This window comes from Mobula hypostoma, chromosome 11 (assembly GCF_963921235.1).
Source record: "Mobula hypostoma chromosome 11, sMobHyp1.1, whole genome shotgun sequence".
NCBI classification, from domain to species: domain Eukaryota; kingdom Metazoa; phylum Chordata; class Chondrichthyes; order Myliobatiformes; family Myliobatidae; genus Mobula; species Mobula hypostoma.
The window spans coordinates 53,746,762-53,761,541 of record NC_086107.1 but is presented as its reverse complement, the minus strand read 5'-3'; the positions used below and the strand labels follow the sequence as shown (position 1 = coordinate 53,761,541).

At 40.9% G+C, this 14,780-nt stretch overlaps 1 protein-coding gene across 2 annotated transcripts in view; it reads left to right on the top strand.

The window, feature by feature from the left end:
- The first annotated feature begins 7,867 nt into the window (after positions 1–7,867).
- The window catches only part of incenp (inner centromere protein), a 33,842-nt gene continuing 26,929 nt past the window's right edge, over positions 7,868–14,780 (top strand). For both annotated transcript variants that reach the window (XM_063062062.1, XM_063062063.1), the window contains exons 1-3: positions 7,868–7,968; positions 10,749–10,894; positions 11,942–12,037. In XM_063062062.1, the coding sequence (XP_062918132.1) occupies positions 10,755–10,894; positions 11,942–12,037 (236 nt within the window). In that variant the 5' untranslated portion in view covers positions 7,868–7,968; positions 10,749–10,754. The remainder of the gene's footprint in view (positions 7,969–10,748; positions 10,895–11,941; positions 12,038–14,780) is intronic.

The following is a 14,780-nucleotide window of genomic DNA, read 5'->3' as shown; positions in this document are numbered from 1 at the left end:
GAGTTTAACAGGTGTCATTCATTCATTAGCATAGCTAACGTTATTTAAACTAGCTGACTAGCTGCTAAGGAGCTACTCTACAAGGAATATATATATATATATATATCTGTGTGTGTGTGTAAATAGTTTCAATATGTGATCAAATAAACTGTTGTGTTCTTTCATGATCAAATGTCCTGTATACATACACCCTTGGAGGTCGACCGGGGCGGGGGGCGGGGGTGGTGGTGCTACCTCCCTGAAATGAATTTTTGCAGGGTGGGATGTCTGCCAATCTGGGAGAGTATGCTGAATATCACTAGGCATTACTGAAAAGTGAGGTGCCAGTCGAAGACAGTATGTTGAATATCACTAGGCATTACCGAAAAGTGAGGTGCCATGTGGGAGATTATGCTGAATATCTCTAGGGGTACTGAAAAGTGAGGTGCCAACTTTGTATTGCTGCCACACATGACTGCACCTGTGCCAAGTATGACCAGAACCAACCTCAGTAGTCCATTTATGAATGGTGTTGTACAGTATTCAACATGGCAAAGCCAACACTAAAACATATGACCATTTTCACCTGTAAGTGACAAATCCATTTCAGTTTGTTTCTTAAGTCCCAACATCAACGAAAGATGTTTTCAGCCAAACTGATATAAATAAACAGCTGAAAACACTGGAGTAATTGCATTTCTACCCCAGCTATTTGTGTCCTCCAATAGTGAGATGAGTAGGGATAAAAGGGTAAGTGGGGCACAATACTGTAAGAAGAGGCAAAGTGGTTGGTGGAGATGGAAAAGTAAACCAAGGATGTATTCCAAAGTGTCTTGAGAAGGGAGATATAAAGCCTCATTTGCATCTACATCCTTCGGGACTCTGTATTGAATTCAACATTTCAGATGCTCCCTCTGTGATTCCCCATGGAAGCTGTTCTTTCTGGAAAATGAAACTACTTATATCAACAGGTGGTTGAAGGTCAGGATGACACTCATTTCAAGTGGTGGGCAGTAGATACAGGAAGAACACAAGATCTATTTGTTTTTATGCAGAGGAGTGATAAAAACAAGAGTGACTAGGGTTTATATGATGCTATGTGCCTCTGATGTTGCTGCAGAAAGTTTTTCTTTTCATCTATGCATTCATATACTTGTGTATATGACAATAAACTTAAAAGGAAATGAAAAAGTAAGAGTGGATTTGACTGGGTTGCTCTACCAGGAGCCAGTGTGGACTAAATGCAGAAGGGGTTTCTTCTGTAATATAATGATTCTATGATTCTGCATTCCTGAACTGAAATGTATCAGTCTTGTAACACACATCAAAGTTGCTGGTGAATGCAGCAGGCCAGGCAACATCTCTAGGAAGAGGTACAGTCGATGTTTCAGGCCGAGTGTACCTCTTCCTAGAGATGCTGCCTGGCCTGCTGCGTTCACCAGCAACTTTGATGTGTGTTGCTTGAATTTCCAGCATCTGCAGAATTCCTGTTGTTTGTATCAGTCTTGTCTTGTTTAGAGCACACTTGCTTGATATTATCCAAAACTCGTGACTTCTGCTGGTCTCAACATTATGTTACCAGCAAATTTTGCAACTGTAATTCAGTTTCCCACGCCCAGTCCATAAATGTATGAGTTACTGGAGCAGCAGTCAGAGTTCAAGACCATTCATCTGGAGACAAATTCAATTCCAAACTTGGCGGCGGTGGAATTTAAAGTCAAAATTTAAATAAATGTATACTTAAAAAACAAGTTTCAGCAAGTGGTAAACTGTAGCCTCAGCTTTGGGTGCACTGAGTGTAAGTTACTTCCTGAGTTACATTTTGCTAACCTGTCAAGTTTCAACTTGCACAAACTCAGATGCAACAATGCATTGTTGGCATTATAGTTTCATACAGGATTTTTATCGTGGACATTTACACTTCCCAGACTAGGGACAGCGGCATGCCGAGCTTAACCGAGACCAACATGGGCATGTGAATTTTGGGTTAGGATTTTAGAAGCAGGAACAGGTTAGATTATTCCTGGCAGTATTTGTTGAAGTGGGAAGTTTAGAGTAATACACAAAAACAAAATGTTGCAAACTCTCAGCAGGTCGGGCAGCATCTGTGAAAGAGAAACAATTAACTTCTCAAGTTATCAGAACTAGGAAAGAAAGAAACTAACTTTCCTTAGAAATCTAACTTGCTTTCTCTCCGTTCTAGTTCTGATGGAAGGCCCTAGACCTGAAACATGAATGATTTCTCTTACGTGAACAGCTGAATGTTGCCAGCCTTTCTGTTTCCATTTCAGGTCACCAGCATTGACATTCTTTTGATGGCCGTGACTGCATTGGAGAGCATGTAGAGGAATTTCACAAGGATTTTTTCTAGGATGAGGTGTTTTAGTTAGAAAGAGAGGCTTTTCCACATTATTTGAATTGTAGGTACAGGCAGTCCTACTGTTGAATTTGTCAGAATTTTGGTACAGCTATAAGTCCTCTAACTTAATTTTAGTGATCCAAAAAGATTATAACTAAATGTTCCTGAAAACCATACAATAACTACAGTGTATGGCAAAATACTGCACCTCATTGCCCTCTTCTCATTGTGACTGTCAGGTAGGAGGTACAGAAGCCTGAAGGCACACAGTCAACTATTCAGAAACAACTTCTTCTCCTCTGCCATCTGATTTCTAAATGGACATTGAACCCATGGACACTACCTCACTTTTTCATTATTTCTGTTTTTGAACAACTATTTTTAATTTGACTATGTAATAAACATATACTGTAATTCATTTATTTATTGTTTTTCTATGTTTATCATGTATCACATTGTACAGCTGCTGCTAAGTTAACAAATTTCACAACATATTCCAGTGATATTAAACCTGATTCTGATTCTGATTCATTGAATTGACTTTATTATTTATGTCCTTCACGTACAGGAGGAATAAAAAATATTTATGTTATGTCTCTGTCCAAATGTGCAATGTGCAATTTATAGTAATTTATAATAAATAGTATGTACAACAGGACAGTCAATATAACTTAGAAATACAATTGTATCAGCATGAATTACGTAGTCTGATAGCCTGTTGGAAGAAGCTGTCCCGAAGCCTGTTGGTCCTGGCTTTTATGCTGCGGTACCATTTCCTGGATGGTAGCAGCTGGAACAGTTTGTGGTTGGGGTGACTTCGGGTCTCCTACGATCCTTCAGGCCTTTTTTACACACCTGTCTCTGTAAATGTCCTGAATAGTGGGAAGTTCACATCTACAGATGCGCTGGACTGCTTGCACCACTCTCTTCAGAATCCTGTGATTAAGGGAGGTACAGTTCCCATACCAGGCAGTGATGCAGCCAGTCACAATTCTCTCAACTGTGCCCCTGTAGAAAGTCCTTAGGATTTGGGGGCCCATATCAAACTTCTTCAACCGTGTAAGGTGAAAGAGGTGTTGTTGTGCCTTTTTCACTACGCAGCTGGTACATACAGACCACATGAGGTCCTCTGTGACGTGTATGCCGAGGAACTTGAAGCTGTTCACCCTCTCAACCCCAGATCCATTAATGTCAATAGGGGTTAGCCTATCTCCATTTCTCCTGTAATCCACAACCGTCTCCTTTGTTTTTGCAACATTGAGGGAGAGGTTGTTTTCTTGACACCTCTGTGTCAAGGTGATGACTTCTTCTCTGTAGGCTGCCTCATTATTATTGGAGATTAGGCCAATCAGTGTAGTATTGTCAGCAAATTTAATTAGCAGATTGGAGCTAAGGGTTGGTGACACAGTCACAGTGTATGAAGACGTTTAGCTTCATAACTAAGGAAATATGAAATATGTGAACTTGGTATAAGTTGCATTATGAGTAACTACATGAGATCTCGCCGATATATTTAAACAATACTGGAGATGGAAGTCTTAAATGAAAACAAAATGCTATAAATGTTCAGCAAGCATTATCAGAAAGAGAAGCACAGTGAACATTTCAAAGTAACATCCTTTCAGAAGAACTGGGAAAAACTAAATAGAATCAAGGTGCTCAGACTGAGGGAGATTACGAAATGAAGAAAAAGGAAGACGGGAGCAATTTATTGACAAGAAATAGTAATGCCACATGTACAGGATCAAAGGTAGAGGTGTAAATGGGAGAAGCACAATAATTATTTTTAATTAATCAATGAAAAAACTGATGGAAATGTTGATTATAAGACCATAACATTTTGGAGCAGAATTAGGCCATTTGGCCCAATGAGCCATTGGGTCATCATGGCTGATCCAGTTCCCTCTCAGCCTCACTCTCTTGCCTTCTCTCCATAACTCTTCATGCCCTGACTAATCAAGAATCTATCAACCTCTGTCTTAAATATGCTCAAATACTTGGCCTCCACAGCTGCCTGTGGCAACGAATTTCACAGATTCACCACTCTCTGGTGAAAGAAATTCTTCCTCATCTCTGTTCTAAATGGACACCCCTCTATTCTGAGGCTGTGGTATCTGGTTCTGGACCCTCCCACCAGAGGAAATATCCTCTCCACATCCACTCTATCGAGGCCATTCAACATTCGATATTTTTCAATGAGATCCCCCCCCCCCCATTCTTCTTAATTCCAGTGAGTACAGGTCCAAACCCATCAAACCCATCAAACACTACTCATGTCATAAGCCTTTCAATCTCGCATCATTTTCGTGAACCTCCAATGTCAGCACATCATTTTCGGGGCCAAAAGTTGCTCAAAATACTACAAGTGAGGGCTCACAAAGCCTCAACTTTACATTCTTGCTTTTATATTCTAGTCCTCTTGAAATGAATGCTAACATTGCATTTGCCATCCTCACCACCAGCTCAACCTGCAAATGAACCCTCATGGAATCCTGAACAAGGACTCTCAAGTCATTTGCACCTCAGATTTTTGAATTTTATTTCCATTTTAGGAAATAGTCTATACTTTTATTTTTTCTACCGAAGTGTATGACTGGACTCCCGACACCGTATTCCATCTGCCATTTCTTTGTCACTCTCCTAATCTGTCTTAAATCCTCCTGCAGCCTCTCTGCTTCCTCAACGCTATCTGCCCCTGTACCTAACTTCATAACATCTGCAAACTTGGCCACAACTTCATCAATTCCATCATCCAAATCATTGATATATAATGTAAAAAGAAGCGATCCCATCACAGACCTCTGTCTAACATCGCTAGTCACCAGTAGCCACCAGAAAATGCCCTGTTTGTTCCCACTCTTTGCCTCGTGCCAATCAGTCAATGCTCTTTCCATGCTAGTATCCTTCCTGAAGTGCCATGGGCTCTTAACTTATTGAGCAGTCTCACATGTGGCACCCGGTCAAAGGCCTTCTGAAAACCCAAGTACACAACATTCACTCATTTCCTTTGTCTATCCTGTTTGTTATTTCTTCAAAGAATTCTAACAGATTTGACAGGTAAGATTTTCCCTTAAGGAAACCATGCCGACTATGGCCTATTTTATCACATGCCTCCAAGTACCCTGAAACCTCATCCTTAACAGTCAACTCCAACATCTACCCAACCACTGATGTCAGACCAACTGGCCTATAATTCCCTTTCTTCTGCCTTTCTCCCTTCTTGAAAAGTGGAGTGACATTTGCAATTTTGCAGTCCAGAATCTATTGATTCTTGAAAGATCATTACTAATGCCTCCAGCCACCTCTTTAGGAAACCTGGGGTATAGACCATCTGGTCCACGTGATTTATCTATCTTCAGACCTTTCAGTTTCCCAAGCACCCTCTCCCTAGTAATAGCAACTTCACTCACTTCTGGCCCCTAACAGTCTCGAACTTCTGGCATACTAGTGTCTTCCACAATGAAAACTGATGCTAGATACTTATTTTATTTGTCTGCCATTTCTTTGTCCCCCATTACTGCATTTCCAGCATAATTTTCCAGCTCTTAGAAACTCCAGCCATTGTTGCTCTGCTGCCGTCCCTGTTACCAGAATCAGAATCAGGTTTATTATTGTGAAGTGAAATTTGTTAACTTTGCAGCAGCAGTTCAATGCAATACATAATCAGGCAGAGAGACAGAGAGAAATAAATTAAATAAAACATAATAATAAATAAACAAATAAATCAATTACGTATATTGAATAGATTATAAAAAATGTGCAAAAACAGAAATACTGTATATTAAAAAAAGTGAGGTAATGTCCAAAGCTTCAAAGTCCATTTAGGAATCGGATGTCAGAGGGGAAGAAGCTGTTCCTGAGTCGCCGAGTGTGTGCCTTCAGGCTTCTGTATCTCCTACCTGATGGTAACAGTGAGAAAAGAGCATGCCCTGGGTGCTGGAGGTCTTTAGTAATGGATGTTGCCTTTCTGAGACACTGCTCCCTAATGATGTCCTGGGTACTTTGTAGGCTAGTATCCAAGATGGAACTGATTAAATTTATAAACCTCTGCCTCTTTCGGTCTTCTGCAGTCCCCCCACCCCCCACCCCCCATGCCAGACAGTGATGCGGCCTGTCAGAATGCTCTCCATGGTACAACTAGAGAAGCTTTCGAGTGTATTTTTTGACATGCCAAATCGCTTCAAACTCCTAATAAAGCATAGCCGCTGTCTTGCCTTCTTTATGACTACATCAATGTGTTGGTACCAGATTAGATCCTCAGAGATCTTGACACTCAGGAACTTGAAGCTGCTCACTCTCTCCAATTCTGATCCCTCTATGAGGATTGGTATGTGTTCCTTCGTCTTACCCTTCCTGAAGTCCACAATCAGGTCTTTCGTTTTACTGACGTTGAGTGCCAGGTTGTTGTTGCGACACCATTCCACTAGTTGGTATATCTCACTCCTGTATGTACGCCCTCTCATCACCACCTGATATTCTACCAACAATGGTTGTATTGTCAGCAAATTTGTAGATGGTATTTGCCTAACCACACAGTCTTGTGTAGACAGAGAGTAGAGCAGTGGACTAAGCACACACCCCTGAGGTGCAGCAGAGTTGATCGTCAGCGAAGAGGATATGTTAGTATCCTTTTTGCAATGAACTTTGGCCAGCTCCTCTCTCATGGCTCTGAAATTCCTTTAAATACACTGTAATACTGATATATCTGATCTTAGCTTCTATAAAGGGGTGAATGCTTAACCAAAAAATGAAGTGCTGTTTTAATTTCAAACTGCTTCATTACTTTTCTAGGCTTTCTGCATCACTGAGTTTTCCCTATTTGTCAAAAGTTTTTACTGATTTGCAAATTGTCTCTTGTTCATTCCCCAACATAGCATATTGCATTCCTTGCTTGCTGGAAAGGAATTGAAGGAAGACAAAATTTGCAGAAACATCCTTTCCAGCAAGGAAGGAATGCAATACTCCAGTTAAATTGAGGAATAGTTCCTGCTGTAAGTTTAGAAAGAATAAACTGTGGTTTAACTCCTTGGAACAAGAGTGCCTTCTAACTGGACTGGCTGGGCTCTGGAGACAATAATTTGCAAGGATCTGGAGAAAGGGTATAGAATTTTAATGGGATCATTTAATGTGGAGAAAGGGTGAAGTCATAACTTCACCCTTCAATAAAGTATGACTAGGACATGACTATGACTGACTATATTTGCGGGAATGTCAACTGAGATTTCCATGCGAGGCAAGGCAAGAGGATATATGGTCAAGATTGCCGTGGGAGTCTTCAGCATAGGATAATGTGCCTACGAAAATGATGACTATTGCAAGAGCCTATACACCAATATACAACTTAGAAGATCGGTATTTCCAAATGCATATTCAAGCAACATCCTTTGTACTCAGCAACAGAATCCTAGGCATGATAAATTTCGCGAGATCTGCTGGGGGCCCGAGAGTTTAATGCGGAAGAGGGACAATTACGTCAGCACGAAATACGTCACGGACGGTTGTCTCACTGTCATTGGTTTGTTCTGTAACGGCCACTGAATTTAAAAGTTTAAACGGGTGAGGGCGCGCGAGTGGTGTCTGCTATTGTGCTCCGGCGTATCCGCTGTTTTCGGTCGATCCTGGAGTCGCCGGTGAGTAACTCGGTGTTGTCTAAACGTGAGCTGGGTTGGGGTTGGAACAGCGGCCCCTTCCCAGGCGGGTGGCGGAGATGAACGGGCTGGGGGGACAGAGGGAGACGGGAGCGCGGGGCCGGGAAACCTCCTCCCCCCGTCGGCCCGCAATCTGCAGGGTAGGATTAGTGGGGTTTAAATACCACGGCGAGGGGGACGTGATTGCAGAGTTGCTGACTCCCAGCGTGCCGAGTGAGAGAAAGTTTTTAGTTTGGCTGAGGTTCAATGACTATGGATCCGCAGTACTATTTGCTCTACGTCCATAGCTTTCAGTATCCTGAAGATATGCACGGTTTGAACCTGGAAACAGGTGTTCAAGAAACTGCAGATGTTGGAAACTGGGGCAAAAACATCTGCCGGAGGAATTCAGCGGGTCGAGCAGTTTCTGGGGGTTCGGTGGGGGGTGAGGAATGGTTAGTGTTCCGGTAGAGATCTGCACCAGGACTGAGTGTGAAGAGGGGGGAAATATCCAGTATGGTGAGGGCATGTGGTGTGAATCATATCCTCCCTGGCTGTAAAAGATTGTCATTCCACCTCTGATCACAGTGCTAGATTTCTTATAAACTTGCATGGAATAATTTCTACAGGATGCCACATATGCAATCGCGGTTTATTTGCAGGTCCTTAAATTGCGGCTGTGTGGAAAATCGCTAAATCTACAAAATAGTGTCTTTATTGTTTACGGCTGTGGGAGGAAAGACGGATATATGGAGACTAGGTTGCATTGTGACTTACACTCAGTGGTGATTTGGTGTAGGAGAGGAATGGATGTGTGTCTCCTTCTGCTGTATCCTACCCACTTCCAGGAGAGACATCTATTATATTCAGAGATGCTCTTCAGCACACCACTGTGGTAATACGTGGGTATTTGAGTTACTGTCACCTTCCTGTTAATTTGAATCAGTCTGGTCATTCTCCTCTGATCTCTCAAGTTAATAAGACATTGTTGCTCACTAGATTTTTTTTGTTTTTCACACTATTGTCTAAGCTTTATAGACTGTGTCTGAAAATCTCAGGGGATCAGCAGTTTCTGAGATACTCAAGCCACCCTGTCTGGCACCAACAATCATTCCATAGTCAAATTCACTTGGATCATATTTCTTCTGTATTCAACCCATTGACCATGTCTGCATTCTTTTATGCATTGACTTGCTGCGATATTATTGGCTGATTAGATATTTGCAGTAACCAGGTGTATAGGTGTATCTAATAGTGTCACTGAATGTATTTATATGCATTACGTATCTGAAACCTGATTGTGAAATACTTTTGGATACCTTGTGTGTGCATGACATGGTTTCCAAAATTAGAACGGGTTCCAAATGTGTTTACCTACAGAGGCTGCTGAGCTTGTGAAAACACCATTTCTTGGTATTCAGTGTTGGTTTTTGTTAGTGATTTTTGGGTTTAGATAATTTACATTTAGAAAGTGGCTTTGGCCACCAGTCTTCTATTCCTTGACAATGTACTGTGGATTTAGTTTGTAGCAATGCATTGCCTAAAAGCTGTGAATCCTAGTCCAGATGCTGCTGGTGCCCATGGGATGGATGTGAACCAGAAGGTGTGAAGTTTGCATGCAGTTTCAAAGAGAGCATTATCTATACTTTGTAAATATGGAATTGTCCTTTATGTTAAGCACGTAAAATACCAAATAAATGTATTGTGGATTTAATTTGGAACAATGTGTTTCCTAAAAGCTGTGGATCCCAGTCCAGACGCTCCTGGTGCCGGTGGGAATGATGTAATCAGAAGGTGTGAAGTTTGTATGTAGCTTCAAAAGAAAGCATTGTCTATACTTTGTAAATATGGATTGCCCTTTGTGTTTAGCAAATAAATATTGAGCCCCACACTAGGCCCAGCAGACCTTTCCATTGAAAGCATCTCCATATGGTGCCTGCTGTACCTTCTTTTGTCAAATAAAGAAGCTGCTTTGTATCTACCAGTAACTCTCTCTCCGGTGATTTCATTCACACAACAGCAGTTTTTGTCTTGTGTTACTTTTTATAGCATGTCCACCACTAATAAATGGTGTGCGACTCTTCTGTAGAGAGGTTGTATTCAAAGGTTTAAGCCTGTCAGGGGATCCTCCAACGTGGGAGGATTAAAGGTTTAAGGTTACTCCTGTATATTATGAATACTTTACATCCCCCATCTGTATTAAATCTCTATTCATGCTGATGTTCTCCGTGATCCCTCATTTCACAATCTGGCACTCTGATCTTTTGTATAGCCCACTGATCTCCTCAATAGCAAACTTGCCTTCAGTTTTTTTTATTTTTTTTAAAATTGAGATACACCATGGAATAGACCCTTCTGGTACCCAATAATCCTCTGATATAAAAAAATATATATTTTAATCCTACCCTAATCATGGGACAATTTTACAATGACCAATTAACCTACCAACTGGCAAGTCTTTGGACTGTGGGAGGAAACCAGAGCACTCCGAGGAAACCTGCACAGTCACGGAGAGAACATATTTCTTATAGGCAGTGGTGGGAATTGAACCTGGGTCACCTGTACTGTAAAATGTTGTGCTAACCATTATGCTATCCATCACTATGCCTGGTCTAGTTATCTGGGAATGATTGTAAATGGCTAATAGTTCTTTTCCTTTGGGATGATTATGGATATAATATGCAAAGTTTGTTTACTCCAATTTTAAATCTAATTGGGTCATTGAAATTATTTGTTTCTAGCCATCTTGCTGTCAGTTTTTAAATTCTACTTTTGTTATTTAGGGCACCATGGCTTCCAAAACGGCAATGGTGGATACAGATAACATGAAGTATTTTAGTGAGAAACTCAACACTATCATTGAAGATTTCGAAGAAAATACAGTATGGCTGAAAGAAATCTTGGAAGAGGCGGAGAGGATGTTTATCAGGTAAAAATTGCCCTTAGATATGGTAATCATCAATTTAGTAATTAAACTTTATTAGGTCAGCATCCTAGTAGCAACTAAAAGCAGAAAACTGCTGTACTAAAATTGATGCTGGTCAAGATTGCTGTGTTCAAAATAGTTTTTTTTTGTACTGATCTGGAGGTGACAGAAGAAAATCCGGAACGATTTTGAGTTGGTTGCTATTTTTCGTATTATCTCAGTAGAGTATCCTGACTGATTTGCATCATGGGCTGGTATGGATACAGTCCAGTCTATCACAGGTAAAGCTCTCGTCATCAATCAGCACATTTATAAGGAGCACAGTCAGAAGGGAGCAGTACCCATCATCTGGGCCATGGTCCCTTCTCGCTACCACCACTGGGTCCCATGCTGCTAGATTCAGGAATGGTTCAATATGTTCAATCTTTCTATTGATATGAGTTATGTAGTTCATTCAATAACTGAATGTGATTGTAAGGGTCCTCTTTTCATCCTGTGAACACAGCATACAATTTTTATTTTTTTTAAAAGCAAATTTGAACAGGGCTATTTTTTATTGCTGTAATTTAGTCATAGTCATACTTTATTGATCCCAGGGGGAAATTGGTTTTCGTTACAGTTGCATCATAAATAATAAATAGTAATAGAACCATAAATAGTTAAATAGTAATATGTAAATTATGAAATAAGTCCAGGACCAGCCTATCGGCACAGGGTGTCTGACCCTCCAAGGGAGGAGTTGTAAAGTTTGATGGCCACAGGCAGGAATGACTTCCTATGACGCTCTATGTTGCATCTCGGTGGAATGAGTCTCTGGCTGAATGTACTCCTGTGCCCAACCAGTCCATTATGTAGTGGATGGGAGACATTGACCAAGATGGCATGCAACTTAGACAGCATCCTCTTTTCAGACACCACCGTCAGAGAGTCCAGTTCCATCCCCACAACATCACTGGCCTTAAGAATGAGTTTGTTGATTCTGTTGGTGTCTGCTACCCTCAGCCTGCTGCACTTGAGAAAAGTTAATTTCTCAAAAAACTTGTTTTCCAGTGATTTTAATGCAGAGCCTGAATTGATGCCAAAGACTCCTTCAGAGAGAAAACGACGCAGGAGGCGCCCATCTGTGGCCGGTGATCACAATAAAAGGTAACATTACAATTGCACTTAATGGGAAAAGATGCAGTTCAAACCTATTATTCATGTGATTTAAAGGCTTGTCTTTTCCTGAAGTGTTGAATTTTGCTTTTCAGTTAGAACAACTTAAGGCAATCTAATAATTCTAAATAATTTGCTAAATATTAGATTAATTTGGAATTGCATCTTTAAATCAAATGCAATTAAATAACCAAGAAGAGTTGGTGGTGAGTGAAAGTGAAGGCCAGGTTCATTCACTTATATTTTATTTACTATACTGGGAATAATAGCCCGTCTAGTTCATCAAATTTATCTCCTTAATTAAGGATAATTGTTTTCATTGTCAACATCATAACTATTGTTGGATTCTATTTGATGGATGAGCAGCCAAGTAATAATCAAGAGTTATACTTTGGTCATAATTTGATAAGCAACATCCATACAGCCATGACTCAATTTTGAAGTGGCTATTTTGGCTACTTTTTTAGATTCTACTCGAACATTTGAATATTGGCAAATAGTGTAATTTGTTGTGGACCAGTTGGTGAATATTTATAAAAACTATTTGTACTGTTTTTAAAATGTCATGGGTAACTGTATTTGGTTTGCTGAAGTAGTAAACTATTCTAATTAGGTTCAGCCTTTTGGTTTTAAAAACAGAATATGATTGCTAAAGTTGGTCTGTACTAGTTGGAATGTTTAAAAGTCTTAAAGGCTGCCAATGAGTTTAAATTTGATTAATGGGTGTAGAAAACCTCCAGCAAATGGGGGCAAAAGTTTTTTGTGCACAATCCTAGAATGCACTGGTAACTGTAGTGTGACTGGGTAGAAATGGGAGGCTCTGTTGTCAAGTAAATGAAAGTAGGTAGGAACGAATGAGGTATGTGAGAGTTGAAGAAATGCAAGAGACCCCTTAAGAAAGAAATCAGGAGGGTTTTAAAAATAAAAGGCATGAGGTTGCTCTAGCAGACAAGGTGAAGGAGAATCCTAAGGGCTTCTACAGATGTGTTAAGAGAAAAAGGATTGCAAGGGACAAAATTGGTCCTCTAAAAGATCAAAATGATAATCTATGCATGGAGCCAAAAGAGATGGGGGAAGACCGTAAGCGGATTTGATTGAATTTTTTTTGTTTTTCATCTGTATTTACTCAGGACGCAGTCTATGTAAATGAGGCAGAGCAGCGGCAAGGTCATGAACCCAATACAGATTACAGAGCAGGAGGTGTTTGCTGTCTTGGCAAATTAGGGTGGACAAATCCTTGGGCCATGACAAAGTGTTCCCTCAGACTCGGTGGGAAGTAAAATGCAGAAGTTGCTGGGGCTCTAGCAGAGATATTTAGCTCATACTTGGTAATGGTGAAGTGCTACAGAATTGCATGTGTCCAAGTGGTTAAGGCGTCGGTCTAGTGATCTGAAGGTCGCTAGTTCGAGCCTCAGCTGAGGCAGTGTGTTGTGTCCTTGAGCAAGGCACTTAACCACACACTGCTCTGTGACGACACCGATGCCAAGCTGTATGGGTCCTAGTGCCCTTCCCTTGCAGAACATCGGTGGTGTGGAGAGGGGAAACTTGCAGCATGGGCTTCTGTACAACCTTGCCCGGGCCTCAGTCAATATAGAAAATCGATGGACAGCCGAAGAAGAGGATTGTAGGATAGCTAATATTTCACTGTTTAAAGAAATGAACAAGGAACTTGTAGGTCAGTGAACCTGACATCATTAGTGAGAAAGTTACTGGAAGGTATTCTAGGGGACTGCATAGATGGACAGGGACTGATTAGGGATAATTAGCATGGCTTTGTGCGTTGTAGGTCATGTCTAATCAATATTAGTTTTTCAAGGAATTTGCCAGGAAAGCTGAAGGTAAGTCGGTCTACATGGACTTGACCAAAGCATTTAACAAAGTCCCACATGGAAGGTTGGTCAAGGAGGTTCAATTTCTTGGAATTCAGGATGAGGTAGTACTTTGGATCAGACATTAGCTTTGCTGGAGAAGCCAGAGAGTAGAGGGAGATGGCTGTCTGTCTGATTGGAGGCCTGTGACTAGTGGAGAGCTGCAGGGACTGATCCTCAGTCCATTGCTGCTGGTTATCTGTATCAATGACACCAAGATTGGGGGTGTAGTGGACAGTGAGGAAGACTATTAAAGCTTGCAGCAGGATCTGAACCAGCTGGAAAAATAGGCTGAAATATGGCAGATGGAATTTAATGTCGATGATTGTGAGGTACAGTATTACACTTTGAGAGGACCGGGATAGGTCTTACACAGTGTGCGGTACGGCACTGAGGGCTGCAAGAAAACAAAAGGATCTGGGACTACAGGTCCAAAATTCATTGAAAGTGCTGTTATAGGAGGGTCATAAAGAAAGCATTTGGCGCATTGGTGTTCATAGATCATTGTATTGAGTACAGGAGTTGGGGTGTTGTGTTGAAATTGATGATGCCAAATTTGGAGTATTGTGTGCACTTGCCCACAGGAAAGATGTAAATGAGATTGGAAGAGTAGAGACAATTTACAAGGATATTTCTGGGACTGGAGGACCTGAGTTATCAAGAAAGATTGAATAGGTTGGAACCTTATTCCCTCAAATGTAGACTATTAAGGGGTGATTTGATAGAGGTATACATAACTAAGGATATAGACAGGGTAAATGTAAAAAGGCCGTTTCCACTGAGGTTGGGTGAGGTTACAACTAGAGGTCAAGAGTTAAGGTTGAAAGGTGAACTGTTTAGGGAAAGCATCTTCACTCAGGATGATG